This window comes from Aphis gossypii, chromosome X (genome assembly GCF_020184175.1).
Source record: "Aphis gossypii isolate Hap1 chromosome X, ASM2018417v2, whole genome shotgun sequence".
Classification (NCBI taxonomy): Eukaryota; Metazoa; Arthropoda; class Insecta; order Hemiptera; family Aphididae; genus Aphis; species Aphis gossypii.
In genome coordinates this window covers 54,770,791-54,790,621 of record NC_065533.1, presented here as the reverse complement: position 1 = coordinate 54,790,621, position 19,831 = coordinate 54,770,791, and the positions used below count along the sequence as shown (strand labels likewise).

At 27.5% G+C, this 19,831-nt stretch overlaps 1 protein-coding gene across 1 annotated transcript in view; it reads left to right on the top strand.

Moving 5' to 3' along the window:
• Nucleotides 1–18,641, top strand: part of LOC114126436 (adenylate cyclase type 3) — a 104,602-nt gene extending 85,961 nt beyond the window's left edge. Inside the window, exons 3-20 of the mRNA XM_027990379.2 lie at nt 872–990; nt 3,934–4,045; nt 4,190–4,317; nt 4,411–4,569; nt 4,646–4,784; nt 4,884–4,946; nt 5,057–5,163; nt 7,159–7,320; nt 7,421–7,508; nt 9,271–9,387; nt 9,452–9,711; nt 12,602–12,677; nt 12,743–12,968; nt 13,065–13,147; nt 13,244–13,342; nt 13,442–13,565; nt 14,984–15,108; nt 16,255–18,641. Coding sequence (XP_027846180.2) covers nt 872–990; nt 3,934–4,045; nt 4,190–4,317; nt 4,411–4,569; nt 4,646–4,784; nt 4,884–4,946; nt 5,057–5,163; nt 7,159–7,320; nt 7,421–7,508; nt 9,271–9,387; nt 9,452–9,711; nt 12,602–12,677; nt 12,743–12,968; nt 13,065–13,147; nt 13,244–13,342; nt 13,442–13,565; nt 14,984–15,108; nt 16,255–16,512 — 2,445 coding nt within the window. The 3' untranslated portion in view covers nt 16,513–18,641. The remainder of the gene's footprint in view (nt 1–871; nt 991–3,933; nt 4,046–4,189; nt 4,318–4,410; nt 4,570–4,645; nt 4,785–4,883; nt 4,947–5,056; nt 5,164–7,158; nt 7,321–7,420; nt 7,509–9,270; nt 9,388–9,451; nt 9,712–12,601; nt 12,678–12,742; nt 12,969–13,064; nt 13,148–13,243; nt 13,343–13,441; nt 13,566–14,983; nt 15,109–16,254) is intronic.
• Nucleotides 18,642–19,831: the final 1,190 nt, after the last annotated feature.

The following is a 19,831-nucleotide window of genomic DNA, read 5'->3' as shown; positions in this document are numbered from 1 at the left end:
TAATAAATACTAACTTGCCAAATTGTTGTTTGAATTAACGTAAAATCAAATTATTTAATTTTTCTTTGAGTTCGTTTATTAAATATTTTATTTTCAATTTTGTTTTATTAAATTTCAATCAATTTTTTTCACGTAAGAAATATTTTTGATTTTGTTAGTTGTAAATAGTTTTTTGACGAAAAACTTCGATTAAATACAGTATAGAAATACTGAATACCTAATCACACTAAATAGTTTTGAATTCGTCGTAAAAAATAAAGTAGGTTACTGTTAAAAACGAAAACGAAAACTTTTTTAACTTAATAAAAAGTTAAAAAATTAAATCAACTTTAACTTTATTTTTTTTTTCTTATTAATTTAACCGAGTTAGAGAAAATCATTAAGTTGCTCGGTTTTATCAGTAACTACAGTATTCCGCTCGTCCAAAACAGTGATAATCAATCACAATATTTTCTCAGGAAGTCGCGCTGTATCGCCAAAAACATGGGGGGAGGATACAATACAATACTTTGTCATTCCGCCTCGCGCCCTCTGGCCTTTGTTTATCTATTCCACCGCAAACGGTTTTCATTGCGACTTCCTAGTGACTTTTCGTGTTTCAATGATGATGATAATGATGATAATAACGATGACGATGGCTTTACACAAAGTGAACATAAATTGTATAGACGGTCATCGACAGTCGCATTGTATTTGACCTGGCGGCGCGCAAAAATAATAGGTACGCTCACCGAGTAGGCATAAACACAACAACAAAACACTATTAATTGTCTTCTCGTTGCGTGGGCATTCTTATAATAATAGGTTTAATGCGCTATATATAGCTATTTTGATACTTGATGTTTGATGTTTTTTTTTTTTTTTTTATCAGGAACGGCTGTTGTTGTCCGTGTTGCCGGAACACGTAGCCGTCAAAATGCGCCAGGATTTGGGTGAGGCGTTGGACAGTCAATTCAAAAAGATATACATGAGTAGACACGAAAACGTTAGGTACGTATATACCTGCGTGTATATTATATAATATATAATATATAATATATATATATATGTACAGTGCATCATTACTGCGGCGACTATATACCGCGTTTTTATACATACTGCACGTTTCTGTAAGGTTAATATATATACAGTACATAGATATAATAATATATATTATGTGTTAACTGGTAATTTCAATAATGAAATAACGAAAGTCGAATTTCGTTAAAAGAAAATCGCCATTATCAAAAGAACTCTGATGACCTTATGACTTCTGTCGGAAAGTTAAATTAAACTAAAACGTACACCGGGTCGTCTCCTATACACACATATACATATATAGTATTCGATAAACCTACGAAAATTTAAAACGACGAAAACACAAGCGTACTATACATCTTGCAGTGTTCGTAATAGTACTTTTAATTGTCATACTCTTATTTTAATTGGATGGTAAAATATTGTAATATATACGATACGGCGCAGCAAATTAAATGCAAACACGCGTGCATATATTGCTGAATCGTTGTGGGTTCGGACCAAAGTCCTAACCTATAAGCGTAGATTGTTGAATTATTTTTATTTTTATTTTTAATAATAACACTACACGATTATTTACATTTTATCAACTGCAGTATAACTCTGGTAGACCATTACTTTAATACGTTACACGAGGTGTAACGAGCGATGATAATATTTTAATTCGATCGGTTTACAAAATATGATAATTAATTAATCATTGTTGGAGGCAGTTTCATATCAACAAATTTACACCGTTATGTAGCGAACATATATATATATAATTTTTTATATCATTGACAGTAAAATATGTACACAGATTGCATTCCATTAATAACATGTATTGTTCGTCATTGACAAAGTAAAAATAATAAAATATCCCGTCAGCCCCGGAATCAGGAAAATAATACACTAGGCTTACAAATTACAATTTGAGATGAATTCGATCATACATATCAAATACACAAACACATACACTATAAATGAGTTTCATTCAAATAAAATTTCACATTTGCAATGTTTTCCATATACGCGGGCAATATATTCTCTTTGAAATTTATGTTTTGTTATTTGGACATAACATTTTGTTCGATATATTTCGACATACGTATACGATAGCAATATTATTCATTTTATTTGTGATTTAGAATATCGGAATGATACATACACAAACAACGCCACAGCGTAATTCAATACTATTATAGTAAACGCACTTCAAAAGTAAATTTCATTACTACATGTTTTTATTTTATCAGAATAAATAAAAGGCTTTACCCGGAACCACTTATATTGCAATATTTCAATAATATAATATTATAGTTGGTCTGATACGGGTTACGGCATAATTCAAACTACTAAAGTGGCATAGGCGCAATTTCAATCTTCAACTTGAAGGAGCTGGACAAATTTATGTCAAAGAGACCAGTAACGGTATTTTACACCACCACGCCCTTCTATCAGCATAACTTTTGAAATCCAGCTAAATTGTACATCATAGGTATTTTATTGAAATATTATGGTTACGTAGAATTACACAAGCTTTTCCACATAAAAGATATATAAGGGTTGTCACTTCACGCACCAATCTCGAACAAAACAAATTCTATTACTAGTTCGATAAAACAATTAAAATAATTATTAAATTTATAAATTTATTTTTACCTTTAAAAAGAGTACCTACTTAGGATTTTATTTTAAAAATTTGTTTTTAATAAACTCTGTAAAAATATTATTGGAAATATCCGTTTATACCTTTAAAGAAAGATTTGAAAATTTGTCTTGATACATTGAAATTTTAAGCCATATAATTACAAATTTAAATAGTTAGTAGATGCAATAACTACAGCTATTATGATCATCAAATTTATAGCTTTTAGAAACAACTTAGGTTTCAATTTATTAGAAATAAAAAAAAAATTCTTATCTATTTTAAAAATGTCATACATTATATTTTAAATACCTAATTATTTATATCATTAGCCAATACAAATGATTTTATTTGTTACACAAATATCGTGCCATCGTTGAGAGGTGTTAAGCCCTAAGATTTTGAATTTTATAAAATTTAACTTGAAAACTTAAACATTATTACACTCTCAAATCAATTAAATACCCGACTATATAATACGTGATATATGGAACATGTATAATATGCTTTTTAAAATAGGCATTGTTTGATCGTATAAAACATTAATATTTCGATTTAAGCACTATGTTTGCCGTTTCCCGTGATCGTAATTAATGAAGTGGTTTTATTTATAAGCACTGCAAATGTTTTCTTACCTCGGGTTATACCTAGCGCTAATCAAATGCAAACAATGGCATTTTTAATTTAAGTATTACTTTATATTATTTAAAATAATATAACATAAACTATATTACAAAATAAACAAATTAATTAAACGGTACGCGGGTTAATTTCATTGTTACTTTTTGTGTTCTTTTGAGTGTTTTAATACGCATACCCGGTTTTTAAAGAGAGCAAGATAGAGGTAATTGTTTCTGTTTTCACCTTTTCTTTTGAAACCCAATATTGTAACCTTCGTCTAAAGTTATTCAAAAAACTAGTATCCATTTCAAATAAATAGTAACTTGGAAATGTATAGCTGTTCGTGTTAGCTATAGGTAATATTATGTAACTCTTGTCCTAAATTATCCACATGCTCGCACGATATAACATAATATAATACATAGTTTTAATATATTCATTTTTCATATTTTTTTGTAAAGTAAAAAAAAAAACTTATACTCGAGAACGAACGTTCATAATATTGAATTTTCTTTCGCTACACTGTGTCTTAGTTGTTTTTCCTGTGCTGTAAAAAATACAGTTTAAATTTTTTTTTATTTTCTCTTTTTTGTACATATCAATTTTATTAATTTTAAATGCATTTTTTTCCATAACAATGCTGATTTTTCATTTATTATGCATTATAGTATATTGTATGCTGACATCGTTGGATTCACGGCCATATCGTCTACATACTCGGCTTCGGACCTAGTAAAAATCCTCAACGAGCTGTTTGCCAGATTCGATCGACTTTCCGAGGTGAATTATTTTTATTCCGCAATAGTTTATGTTGTATAAGTGTAGTACGCATAGAGTTATATAATATATATATTATATATATTATTATTTCAACGGGTCAATCGCATACATTGTTTTACGGTCGTCGCGACTTACCTTTTTCAGAAATACCAACAGCTCAGGATCAAGATTTTGGGCGATTGTTACTATTGTATTAGCGGCGCTCCCAAGGAACGACCCGATCACGCCGTGCTGAGCGTTCACATGGGACTTTCCATGGTCAAAGCTATCAAGTAAGAATTACGATTTTAGCCCGAATTTCGATGACGTAGTTAGTACGCCCACACTGATACATATTATGTATTTTTATTTTTTCGCCGTATCAGGTACGTACAACAAACGACAAATTCGCCGGTGGACATGCGAGTGGGCATACACACAGGAGCCGTTTTAGCCGGTGTCCTGGGCCAAAGGCAGTGGCAGTTTGACGTTTACTCCAAGGATGTGGAATTGGCGAACAAAATGGAAAGCAGTGGAATGCCGGGGTACGTATCCGCAAATACACAATTATCATTTTTTTTTTCTTGACAAAAAATAATATATTTAATCGCTGTGTTTCAGACGAGTGCATATATCCGAGAAAACTTTGAGTTTCTTAAATGGAGAGTTCGAAGTCGAGCCCGGTTACGGTGAACGTCGCGAAGAAGCGCTTAAGATGGCCAGCATAAAAACTTTCTTCATCATAAAAACAATCAAACCGGTAATAAAATTGTTATTTACACACATTTTCCATCCCGTTGTTATCTTATTTTTTTTATTTTTTTTTTTAACTGTTGTTTGTCTGTTTTTCTCGTTACAGTTCAAAATGGATGTGCAAAACGGATCGTTGACCGATCAGAACAGTGCCAGTAAAGAATCGGTGGTTAGTATATTATCTATATATTCTGTTTGTGAACTGTTTTGTTTTTACTCGGCTTACTCAATTGACGTGTTACATATTTACCGACAATATTATTATGTGTTTGTACACAGTGCGCTACACCGATTGACGACGCCGATATCATGGCTCAGGCCAAAGAGGACTCAGAAAACTTTAAGAAGCGATTGAGAAAGGACTTGATGAACAGAGACGGTCACAGGTAATTTACATAAGTGCACTTTGCTCCGATTACGTGTGTAAGAATATTATTTTCACTTTGTCCAACATTATATTTTTTAAAGGGCCGGAGATTACAATTATTATTATGACATAGGTATTATTATTAATATATTGTAATCGAAATTTTAGCGTGGCCCGAGCATGAGCGTCTATTGCCAAGTGGGGGGAGGGGTGAGACGAAGAATTTTTCTCCTGTCGTATGGAAAAATAATGTATTACAACTGCAGCATACGAACTATAACTTGAAATGTATATAAACACGTCTTAGACACGTCTTAGACAACATTAAGATTTTCATTTTATTCTCCCGCCCAACCCCTTATACGCCGTTCACCATTACATACAACACCGCGTCGCCAGTCGTACATTTATTTTAAATAATTGAAGTCGACATAATATAAATATTATTATTTGGATGAATGGTTTTATAGTGTTTTCACGAACACGTATTACGTAAATGTCGGGAACATTAACCATTGTTCTATTAAATCAGATGAATAGAATATATAATAGGTACCGTCACAAATTGATTGTACGTCTAATGTCCCGTATAACAAAAACAATATGAGCCCTGTTTCAGAGCATTCCAATTTCTCGCATAATCAAATTTCGTTCGTTGTCTTAAATCGCTGTTCTATTAACGTTCTGAATTGACGAAACAATATTTTCGCATTGAAGATTTCGTGAACTCCACGATTGATTTCACTTTTGTTATGTTTTCTATTTATATTTGTATGTTAATATATATTATTTTCCGCAAACCAAGTATATTACAATAAATTCTCCGAAATATATTATATAGATAAATAATAAATATTTAAATTTATATCGGTGATACTAACTGATTGGAAAAATATCCATCAATGTTGAATATCTAAAATATTCGAACGCATTTTGATTTTATAATTGCGGCGTCGTGGTGGTTGTTTTATAGAAGTATATTATTACAATACAATATAATATAGCTATGACTTCTATCTAACTTGATTATTATTTTATTGAAGAATACTCATTATTTCAATAGCGCTATTAAGGTTTTTAAATATAATTTTTTCTTTTGCATAATTGTAAGTCATTATAAAAAACAATTTTACTTTTTTAATAGTAACATAATATTTTCAATAGAAAAAAAAAATATATTTTGGAGAGTACATCAACCATTGCTCACTGCCATCGCCTTCAATTTTTTTTTTTTTTTTTGATCCTTACTTCCATAATGGAAGTTTTATTACTATCGTTAGTGTTAAAGCCGTGTTGGAAGCGTCCTCTTCAAGTAAACGATCCTTTATAATAAAATATCTCGAATTAAAATGTCTAATTCCGTCTATATATTTTATACAACAAACAGTCCATACATTTTTATGTAGGTCCCTTAGATGTACACTCCATTAAGTAACACTTTTTCCATCCGTTTAAAATTTGTAATTTTTACACCCAATTCGACAACACCGTTAGTTTTGAGGTGTAAAAAGACACCGGTCAAAACAAATCCCCATAAATATCACATATCACATAAAGTAACAGGGTATCACCAATAATTTCATACCTCCTTTCTTAAAGTATAATCGTGATTAGTTTCCAATCGGTTAGTAAGTGTCTCAGTATCACAGACTGATATAGTAATATTTAACATCGGCTAGTGGCTTTTTATATATTGAAAATTGAAGTGGTCCAAGTAATATTCTGTTTCGAAATATGAAAATTAAAATTTATATGGTCATTTAAAAAACTAAGAGTAAGTTAAAAGAATGTCCACGATATAAAATAGATTTGAAAAAATTGTATTTTATAATGATTTAAAATTACGAAGAAAAAAATAATGTATCTTTTAAAATAAGGCACATGGGTAATAGGTATTTATACTAAAACTAATCAGTGTTATATAAAACAATGATTACGAAATTAAAATTAAAATATTTTAGTACAATCAATACTCAAAATAATAATAATTTATATTTTCATGATTTGTTTGAAGGGACTTAAACAAACATACAAAATTTTTCACTTTGGCATTTAACGATGATACAAAAGAACGTGAATACAAATACCACAAAGAAGCTGCATCTGGTGTGTCTCTTATAGGTTGTCCGTTGGTACTTTTTTTGACGTCTTCCGCACAAATCATTATGTTACCCAGGTTTGTAATTAACAAAATCAACATATTAAGATACACTATGCTAAATTTATTTATTTTAAAATTATAAAAATCTAATAAGACTTTACATTATATTTTGCAGAGATTTTTTAAGCTACATGTCCAGTTGTCTTGCATTAGTATTACTATTGATTATTGTAGTCGTATCAGTCGCTGACATTTTTCCAAGAGTAAGTAAACTAATGTATAAATTATTAAATCGTAATTTCTGTACTAAATTTAATATAATTTTTAAATAATTTCAAGTGATATATTATTATTTATAAATTATTTTTTTTGACATGGGATACTTGTGAATGATTTGACGATCATGCTCATTCTATGTTTGCCATTAATTATTAACTTAATGATTTTTGGAATTTTTAAGTAAACTAACAAATCATATTTTCAAATGCTTAAATGTTTTTCGTATCATTTAAGGAGTGGTAGTGTGGTTTTCTCGTAAAATTACCAACTTATTTTTACAAATTACCATCACGTTCTCCCTTGTTAATTTGTAAAAAGATGCTATAATGAAAATGCTCATGCATTGATTTGTTTGTAGATAATATTAAACAAACCAATTCAACCATTTCATTAGCTTTTAAATTATTAGTGTGGATTTTTTCTGACAATTCAGTAGCATCTGTTTATAAAATAGGATAAGAGATAGGCAAATATTTATCGACCGGTAAACCACTTGTAAAAATCAAGTTCAACTTTTTATAAATCACCCACTGCTGTATTAATTTATCTTATTTTTTTATTTCTTCATAGACTTGTATTTTTGCATAATTACATTTAATCACGAGTTTCTTCACTAAATATTTTTCATTCTGTTTTAATAACTCTATTAATTTCACTTTATCCGATAACGTAAAAGTTGTTTTTTTCAACATTTTAAAATTTTAAATGATAGATGAAAAACGTGTTTAGGGCTTTATGCTTTACCGAAGATTTATCTTCACAACGATTTACCATAGAATCTTGAATGTCAATCCAAATATAGTTTTTTACTATATCTAGGTAATAAAGATAATAAGTTTGGAAGATATGAGAGGTGTAATGATTTGAAAATTACATACATTTTTTTTATGGGTAGCTATCTTTAAGAAGTTTAAAACTAGCCCTCTAAGTTCATACTTGGATAATCCTTCATATTTTATTTCTTTTTTTCCATTAAATCTTAGATTCCATTGCTCCTACATCTATAATTACATAATAATCCTATCTTAAGTAAGGTCTTTCCAGAGATAATTTTTCTATCAAATTATTTTCAATTACAGACCTTAGTCCTCGTTTTCTATATTAATCTTTCATTTTAGTTATTAATATTAATCTAACAAAAGTTTATATTTTATAAAAACTGTCCGAGTATAATAAATACTAGATTAAACATTACATCTATAATATAGAAATGCAAAACTATTATTATGAACTATTATCCTTCGTACCTGTATATATTTTGATAACTAAGAATTTTAATCAGATAAATCAACATTTTAAAAACTCCTTTCTGCCCAATAATTTACATTTTACGATAAAAAAAAGTTAGGCTCATTTGAAAACTATGTTTATATCGCTAGTAGACACTCTTTAAAATTGTGTAAAACATTATATAATATTTTAAAATATGGTTCTGTAACTTGTAAATATATTTTATGTTTATAAATCTAAAAAAACAGAATTTGTTATTGAAATTATAATGGAAATAATCATACTTGGTTAATCGCCTTTTAATCTGTATAATATACCTATACATATATATATTTAGTTATGTTTACTATACAAAATTAATTTACGAAAAAAAAAAATACGAAATTTATTTATTCGCAGTATTGCAATGTCACATTATTTTTCAATTTTTCATACTTTGAAAAATTGTCTAGTGTATTGAACAATCTCGAAAATCATTAAAATCAAATTTCAAGCTTAAAATGTAATTATTATTAGATTCTGCCATCAAAAATTGTATGGTTCAGTGAGACCATAAATGACTCTTTATGGATTCGACGTATACTTGGAATCACTGCCGCATCATTGCTAGCGTCTACCAATCTTGTGGGACTAGTAAGTTAAACGATCATATTAGTTTGATCAAAAGTTATAATTTTTTTTTTAATTACTTTTAAAGGTATCGTGTTGGTCCGACAAACAAATACTAACCAACTGCACACATGGCCAAACCGATCCATCGACTTACTGTATGTATCCATCATATTTCACTTACTTCATGGTGTTGGCTTTAATAGCTACGTCCATGTTGACTCAATTATCGCATTTCACCAAAGCAACTATACTGTTCGTCATTACTCTAATGCATTGCATTGTCAACATAGTTACAGTAGGAACAGCTATTGACTGCGAAGATTCATTAATTTACAAACCATTCAAGTATATATTTGATAATAATATAATAATATTTTTTAGTGCACTAAATTTATTTTAATACAATTTATTTCACCATTCACTTGGGACCATAAAAATGTATATAAAATAATCTTAATATTATTTACTTCAAAAAATAATATGTTATACTTACTCCATTGAAATAAATTGTGTTCGATTATGAAAACGCGATAGAAACCGAACTATCAAATCTGACAAAAGTGTAATACAATTGTTTTTGTTTATAAACTTTTAATCTATAACATTTCTATATAGCCTTAACAATAGGTCTGCAATGTTTGATTATATTGGTCTATGACGAATAATCTCATAATTAGGGTTAGGGACTTATAGAAGTTTGCATGTTTTTCAATAATCATTCAAAACATAGTTTACATAGTTGTATAGTGATATAGAAATTTGTTTCAAAGTACTAGAAGTTAAAAATAATTTCTTATTTTGCATATTCAACTCTTTTTTCTTTATAAGTGCATATTTCACATAATTTATTTATGTGATTTATTAATTTATTGAAAACAACAATTTAAATGTGATAGGTGTAGAGTATAATAATATATTATATTACCTACTTATACTACCTACTACCTATACAATATTTAATATGTATTTTCTAGAAATTGGAAAAAAATAGATTAAAATTATTAAGACGTATAAGTAATTAAAATAATCTATCTACTGCATGTTTTCCCAATTATTTGGGTGTTTTAAAAAACATAAAATAAGTCGTTAACACGCTGAATACAGTCAGTTGATGTCAATTCGTCTTTTTGTATCGTACCTACGTGTTTTCGTCACACAATAATATAGTTAGTTAATAAAATATTTTAAGCTAGGTGTTTTTTTTTTTTTTTTTTAAAAAAATTAAATTAAAAATGCCTTATTTAAAATAAATGAATATATAAATTGTTATGGTTTTAATGAGAAATAAAATATTTTTAAAGACTATTTTAGCATTTTTACATATTTTTAGAGCACATATTATGATAATTTTTAATGGCATAAATACATGCATATTTTAAAGTTTTTTAGAGCATGAAGTCTTAAACCTTCTCATAATCATATTTATCTTGTCTTCGCACCCAAAATTTAATCCCCAAAAATGTTTTTTTATTTTTTACCAAAGATAAATTCCACTGATTTGTTGTCAGTTATACTAATTTGAATCTCTCACCTAATAAATATAAATGCTAATTCTTCATCGCCTACATTATTGTAATCCTTGGTTTTTGTGACTCATATTGAATGAAAAATTCTCTTAGACGTGTAATTTAACTAGAATCGCTGTATACTTCTACCTCATCGCCTGGACCGTAATACTTAAAACTGTAAACATTTTACTTGATTTTAAAGTTTTTATAATTTCCTAAAAGACACATCTTGCTCGTTTTCCTAGTAAACGTTGTACGCTTTCAAGTTTATTTCCGCAAAGGTTCTACTCTGTTTGCTAAATTAGGTATAAATCAAACCACGCATAATATATTAATAAACCTAGAAAACTGGCTGTTTCTTCCTTGCTATTTAATACATATAATGTACATTCATCTGACTCACTTCGTCTTTCAACTGCGCGTGTAATGTATATTTTTCATGTTTTTTTTTTTGCTCTCAATTTTGTCTTACAATATTCTCCATAATGTTTTATTAAACTGCAGCGGTTACACTTACTATTCTTAACCAGCCATTCTTAAAATAATCTGTAATAACCTGCTCTATGTCAAAAACGTGCATTTTTATATTTTTATTATCATTTTTTATTTATTTTTAGTTTTACTTTTTTTTGTTTTTATTTATTACCTTGTAAACATATCTTCTGATTTTTCTTTTTGATAAGTATTTTTTTAAAATACATTTAATTCCAACGCAATAACTACGGTTTTAGCGACTGCACAAATATTAGTTAAATTCAATTTATTTTTCTCTAATAATTGTTTTCTCGAGTCCACTGATTAACACTTCATCGCACGATCTGATCGTATTTCTCGGAATTTTAATCAGGAAACTCGTGTTTTGAAACATTTGCCCTTAATCTAGGAACAAACTACACATTTACACACAATTGTAAATAGATTATTATATAATTATCGTTATTACAGTGAGTTCTACAACTATGGTCTATTAGGAATCACTATTTGTCTGTTCTATCATTAAACATCCAGTTATTTAGTTTTAGTACACAACTAAAAAAAAATTATCAATATTATTGAATATAATGATACAAACAAATGGTAGTGGATATTTTTCATATCAAAAGTAATAACAGAAAAAAAAAAACGCACACACCATTGTAAAATCAATATATTCATCCCTCCGCTCTGAATATAAAATACAAAAGATACGTGTAGTACCTAAGAAAATTTGCATAGAATACAATAGTGAACCGTAAAAAAATTAATTTTAAAAATTGCAAATAAAAAACTATAAACTTGAAACTTTTTAAAATATTTTTCCGTGAATTATATAGAATAATAAGAAAGTTTAACTTTATGTATTATAATTTAATAATACAATTTTTAAAATAAATTTTTCAGTTGATGTTTAATCAGTTTTCTTATAAAAACTATTTGTTATTATCTCAAATTCACAAATTCAGTTTTTAATAGTATCAGATGAAAAAATAAACTAGTTGGTCAAAAATAAAAGAGATAATATGTTTATAGTATGGTGCAAAACAGATTTAAAACAAATTTACAATATTACTTCGCTGATTCTGCTTGCCCTTTGAAGTACATAACACTTAATTTATTATTATCCGTCCTAAAAATCAGATTTCATGCTCAAACTTAACCTAACCTCAGAACATTGAATAAAATGTATAAACAATTATAACATTGTTATTAAGTATAAAGTACCTATATGTAATTATAATCGTTTTCAGAGTTTTGCCGTCGAAGTATGCATTGTCGTTTCTACTCATAGCCGTTACAATGGCACTAATATTTTTGGCCAGAAACGTAAGTATCTACAAATTAAAAATATAAACAAAATTACCGTATGAAATATTTTTTTGTTTGATCAGATGGACAAATCTTCAAGAGTTCTTTACCTATGGCGGACGGAAGTTGAAGAACAGAGGGAAAGGGCTTCAGATATACGGAGAAGAAACGAAGCATTGGTATACAATATATTACCACCGCACGTAGCCAAACATTTCCTAGGTAGTTATAAACGTCAGCACGAAGAACTATACAGTCAGAGTTATGCCGAAGTTGGAGTATTGTTTGCATCAATGCCAAACTTTTCAGGTAAGTTAAATATTTACCATGTATTACCATCTATTTACTATTAAATAACTTACTATATTATAATCATGTGTTTACAAACAAAATTAATTGTTGTAGACTTCTATTCGGAGGAGACGGTTAACAACCAAGGCCTGGAGTGCTTAAGATTTCTTAACGAAGTTATATCTGATTTTGATGCGGTAATTAAACTCCAAACTAAAATAGCTATTACTAATTTAACTACATACACTATTTAACAATATAAACTAATATTGATAATTTACCTATATTTACAGCTTCTAGAACAACCGCGTTACCAGGATATTATTAAGATTAAGACAATTGGTTCAACTTATATGGCTGCTAGTGGACTAAACCCTTCGCGTGTTGTAAAGGTAATATTGATTTATTTTTATAACTATTATTCATATTAAAATATTCAATTTGAATGAGCTTATTTGATATTTTGTCGGTAAATAAATCTGGTATTTTAGCCTGAAGATCCTATTGAAGTTAGATGGGCACATCTTGCATTGCTGGTGGACTTTGCTTTTGATCTGAAAAAAGCACTTCAAGGGATAAATGAACAAAGCTTCAACCACTTTGTATTGAAAATGGGTATGTGATGGTTATTTTATTTGACAGTTTGACTCATATTGTGGATATGATTTTTTTCTTGTCATAACTCATCTTATGAAATCCAAACATAACTTGCCACAGACTAGTATAAATAAAAAATATAGTAAATATTATATACTTCCAATCCATATCTACAATCGTGTTTTTAAAATACCTTATATAAGATATCAAATTTGTGTCATAAAATTTAAAAACTATTGTATTTATTATTTATTTGTCTTATTTAATTTAAGCTTTTGATTTGTTATATAATATTTTTACTCCAATGATAACTGATGTCGAAGATGAGTCTTTATAATAAAAAAATGAACATAAACTCAACTTACAGCTTATATAGGTAATAGGAATTCTATAGCACTACCTGATAGTACGGGTAGTCGTAATTTTATTATAGTTTATCGCTTTATCAGGCCAGGAAAAATTTTTCTAATTTGCCGACCAATTATATCTACGTATAAATGGGTATTATTTTTATTCTTGGACACTTTGATACTAAAATAGTTAAAAATAACAAATTGTTAAAATATTACACTTCGAAATGAATTTGCAAACAGTTATATAGAACTAACAAAAAAGTAACTTATCAACAATTGTTATACCATTTTAAAAACACAATCAGTCTAAATCACAATAGTATTTGAATAATATTTTTAAAATATTATGTTTCATATTTATAGATCTTGTAAACTCTCAAAACGGTTGAATAACATTTTGAATTCGTTTAATCTAAATAATTAGTAAAATGTTATTTGTGTGTCATTTTTTTAACAACCATAAATTAAATGTTAGACCAATCATATAAAATATAGACAAAGATTATTCTATAGAATTAAAACATTTAGATTAATAATAATAATATAAATCTAAAATAATGGATATTATCCATTCTAAAAAATGACTGTATCACTTAAAAAAATACGAAAACAGTTTTGAAGAAAAAAACGTAGTTAACTTATGTAGTTATGCTATTCATAAAATGCATACTTACTAATTATATTTTACTTAAAAAATATATTGAAACAAACACTTAAGTGTAGTATATATTTCAATGTTCATTCTTCTTGTCAACATAGACTACCTACTTATAAATTATTACGCTGAATTTCTTTTGATATTTTAATAGGGATCAATACTTTGCTATTTTAAATTATAACTACTTTATTACTGTTAAATGTTAACTAACAAATCAGTAATATTTTTATTAACTTCAATTTAGGTAATATAATGTTCAATCTACATTTTTAGTGTGTTTTAATAGGTACCTACTTTAAGTAATACCAATTTAAACGAAAAATTATTGTTAAATCCTATTTAACAATTTGTATCTTTTATCTAAAAATAAATTTTTATTTTTTATATATTATACAAAAACTAAAATAAAAATATTTTTTTTTTAGGAATCAATCATGGTCCGATTACTGCAGGTGTTATTGGTGCGAGAAAACCTCATTACGATATTTGGGGAAATTCTGTGAACGTGGCGTCAAGGATGGAGAGCACTGGAAAGGCTGGGTGTATACAAGTATGGCTCCGTCTTTCTCAAAATGCATTTAAACTAAATATTTTTAATTTTTTACAACTTTATATAACGATAAAGTATGATATTAAATTTCATATTGAATATGTTTTGGACATTTATGTGTCCATGAAAAGTTTATATAATGTATTTTTGTTTTAGATTCTAAATACCTATATAGGCATGAAAAATTTTTGTTTTTTTTTTAATTTTTGAAATTCAAAAATTTTTGCTCACTCAAAACGATTAAAAATTAAATACTGGGTTCCTTATATTTTTATTTCAGAAATTTCATAGATCGATAGGCATGATTAATTTACTTTATACAAATTTTTGAAGTACTAATTTTGAATAATTCAAAATCACGAACATTTACAAATTAATTCATAGTTAAAAATGAATAAAGCTAAAGCTTTAACATTTAGTACAAGTTTCATCATAAATATTTCATACTCGATAGAAAAAACATACAAAAATATAATTTTTTTATGGAAAAAATCAAATTTAATTAAATTTAAATGAAATTCTACATTTAAACAAAGTATAATAATTTTAGTTACGTAGTAAGTTGTATTTCAAAAGTATATTTCATAAGGTTTTGAAAATATTACTACATACACTTTGCATACAAAAGTCAAAATGATATTTTTAAAACGTTTAAATTGATTTTATGCTATTATCTATTCATAGTTTATTCCGTATTACTTTAAACAGTGAACTAAATTACTGTAATAATATTAAAACAGTTTTTGATAGGTAATAGATTGATTGAAAATCCCCGCTCGGAATCGTTTTTCGTACGCATTTATGTACAATCGAATTCAAACTTAACACGCGTTCATTAATAATCAATGACGAAATATATTCGTTGATTCCTACTATACAGACATAGGTACCGCAGCTGCGGAGCACAGTTATTAACTTTTCCTCTTATTTTTCCTGTATTTAAGTTCGTTATTATAATAATATATTTTTCCAGTACGTGAAACGTATTTGTGTTATCAATTATCATAAAAAAAAAAATATGTAACACTATTGCTTTAATCGAACGATGATGTCGATTGTCATTATTGTTATACTATATATATTACGTTACAGCACAATATCGACAATTATGATAATAATATTTTATACTATAAATATTTGCAACAGGTAACGGAAGAAACGTGTAATATCCTACAACATTTCGGATTCAAGTTCGAACAGCGTGGTCTTGTGGCCGTCAAGGGCAAGGGGCAGCTGATGACCTATTACTTGGTGGGCAAAGGGCTCCAACCCAGTCAGGCACCACCTCCGATCATGGAAACGCTGCCGGAAGTGGAGGAAGAAGACACCGACGAGTGCATGGTGGTTCGACAGGCGCTGTTACCTCGGACCGATCACAACGGGTCGTCAACCGCTTCCGGTTGATGAACAACGCGACAACGAGTTTAATTATTATTTTATATTTATTATATTATAACGATGACGAGGTCAGCATGACATAAATCAATGTACAACAATACATATTATTATACATTATATAAATAATATTATTTAAATTACCCATTTCCGTTTCAAAGGCCATACGAGACGTCACTCGAAAACGCCGGCCATTTCCATCTACACGCCATGTGCCCAAAAATAATAACTACAAAATATATAGCTGTACAATATTATGTCATATTATTACCTGCGATAACCTTACTACGATATAAGTGTAATTGATTGTTATGTTTGTCATGTGTTTACGATCGTACTCATCATACTGATCTATTCGCTAAACAAGCTTTTTTTATAATTTTATTATTTCTTAAATATTTGTTTCTATTTACTTATGTTTCCTTTCTATTTTTTTTTTTATCGATATTACCACCGTTATGTTAAACATACCAAGGCGATCGTTTAATTAAACCCTCTGACTTGATTTTATTTGTTCATATTGAACACGGAAACAAATGATTAACATATAAACGCAACAGAAATGTTGTGATTTTGTTCAAACTTTGTTTTATGTTTTTGTTTATTATAAGATATAAGTAATGCGTGTATTATTACTATTACTATTACTATTATTATTATTATATTATTATTATTATTATTATGATTATAATTGCTATTATTATCATTATCATGATCACCATCATTGTATTTAGAATTATTTTCATTTTTTTTTTTTTTTTATTTAATTATTATTATTACCTAACTACTGTAATATTTACTACCATATATTATATAGTTATTGTTACCGCAACTTATATAATGAGTGCGATTCACATACATTATACAGAGATAATAGTATAGAACATAGTATAACATTATAATATAGAACATTATTGCTAATTTATAATCATAATAATATAGAGTTGTTAATATTATTTTTCACCGGTAGACGTATTCACTATTATTTTAATACAGAGAATTATTAAAATTGAACTGCTTATCGTAAAACCTGCCACTTAAAATTTATTGTCAATTTAACTAAATGACACGTTGAACAATAATGTTTAACAGTTTCGTTTTACTTTAAAATAATCCAATTCTTGGGTAAGTAGGTAAATCCTACAAATTATCACAACTATGCCTAATAAGTAATATCACACCAAAATTTATTTAGTTATTGAATATCTAATAACATAAATACATGATATTATGCATTCTAATGTCGTAAGAATGATCGTTCATCATAATATCGTTATTATATTTTAATGATTCATGTTGTTTATGTTTTTTTTTCGTATTATGTTCACTGGTGTAGGCTTAAAAGTTACTAACTATTTAGTATCTACTATATATCTGTCTGCATCTGACCTAAATGATCTATCATTCATAAATAGGTACTTTTTATGAATATTTTTTTTATATATTCGTGTTATTAAAATTTAAATACAATAGACTTCACTAAAAATTATTATAATTAATTTTTAAATACTTAATAGTGTACAACTCCAATAATTGATAAGGTCAACTAAACTGAAATCGAACTACCTATCGTTGGTTTTTGGATTTTCTAAAGCCAATGAATGGAATTTTATCATTATTTTCTAAAATATATTACTTTTCAATCAACGATTCAAACTACACTAGTTTTATACGATGAGAAATAATTGAAAATAAAAGTACTGTTGCACTCATTTAAAAATTTCATGTTTTTTTTTTTTTTTAATCGTGTTTAATTAATAGTTTAATTTGTTCACAAATTACCTATTATTGGTTTAATGTAATTTTAATTGAATGTTTAGATAATTAATTAGTAGTAAGTAAGTTGCTTTTAAAATCTTAATGGCTCTTAAGAAGCATATTATATTAATTTTTAATACATTATATTTTGTTTTTGTTGTTTTTGTTTTTGTTTTATTTTTTTGTTTTTAATAGTTGTGTATAATACATCATTATAGCTATAATATATTACCTAAACATAATTTATAAGAAAACCAAATCAAATTTTATATGGTTATTAAGATGGTTTTAACGTTACCTTATAAATATTATTATTATTATTATTATTATTACTATAGTGTATCCTTATTTATAATAAGATAATGCATTTTAGACAATGATTGAGATTCTCGGTGTACAAAATCTATATATGTTCTATATAACATGTACATTGTACACTTACTTTTTTTTATCTCAATAAAATAAATATTGATAGTTTGATGAATTTATGCATTCAATTTAATTACTTATCCTTTTCCCAAAATATAAATTATAAGTCTAGGTGCATAATACATTGATTAATTGGTGTATAAACAATAAAGATTTCAATTCGGAGCAGTCTACAACCTTAGCCAAAATGTCAACCTATATAAACAAACTCATTGATGGCTTATTAAACCCTAACGGCCACAACTATCTTTGAAACGTCATGAATATCGATATTATAAACTTAAGTAAACATAAAGTACACAATCTAACAGAATATTTTTATTTTATTATCTGTGACATGAGTCACATGTAAACAGAATCAAAAAAAAAAAACTACACTAACTGAATATTTAATATAAAATAAATAAATTAAAAATTAGAGTTTAATTTTAATTTTTAAGTTCTAACACTCAATTTCAGAGGTATTTTTTACCAATATAAAGTGTAGTAGGTAGGAAAATTCATTAGCGTTTATATTTATATTTTAGGATATTTTTTTTTTTAATTGGCCAACTCTCAAGTTATTTTATAATTATTATTGTAAGCCAAACTTATGGAAAATCTAGTATTAAATTTTGAATCCCGTTTTCCGTCACTTTTTTTTTATTTTCCCCGATATTTTTTAAAACTGTTGGAAAATTCTTACTTTTAACCTCTACACCAAAGATATTCACTTTGAAATCGGAAACCACCTCTGAAGTTTTAAATTGAGGCATTATTTCGAAAAGCACATACGCACATACACACATACAATATACATATACACAAAACACACATCATTAAAAAATCAATACATTCATCACTTCGTTCAGATTTAATAATATAAATATTTAATATCTGTTGGTCCAGATAGCACCATATTATAGAGCTTGAGCTCGTAGAAAATAATATAACTATAGGTACTCTATTGACTATTCAACTATGCTGTATACTATAACTCAAGTGACTACTAAGACACTAGTTTGTATGAGTATTACACAACCAATAGAGGATTATCGTCTGCCGTCCAGTAATGAATTTGTTTATAAATAGGTAAACCGTAATCGTAAATACATAAATATTATCGTTATATAATCGGTGAACCAGTCACGACTTTTACACG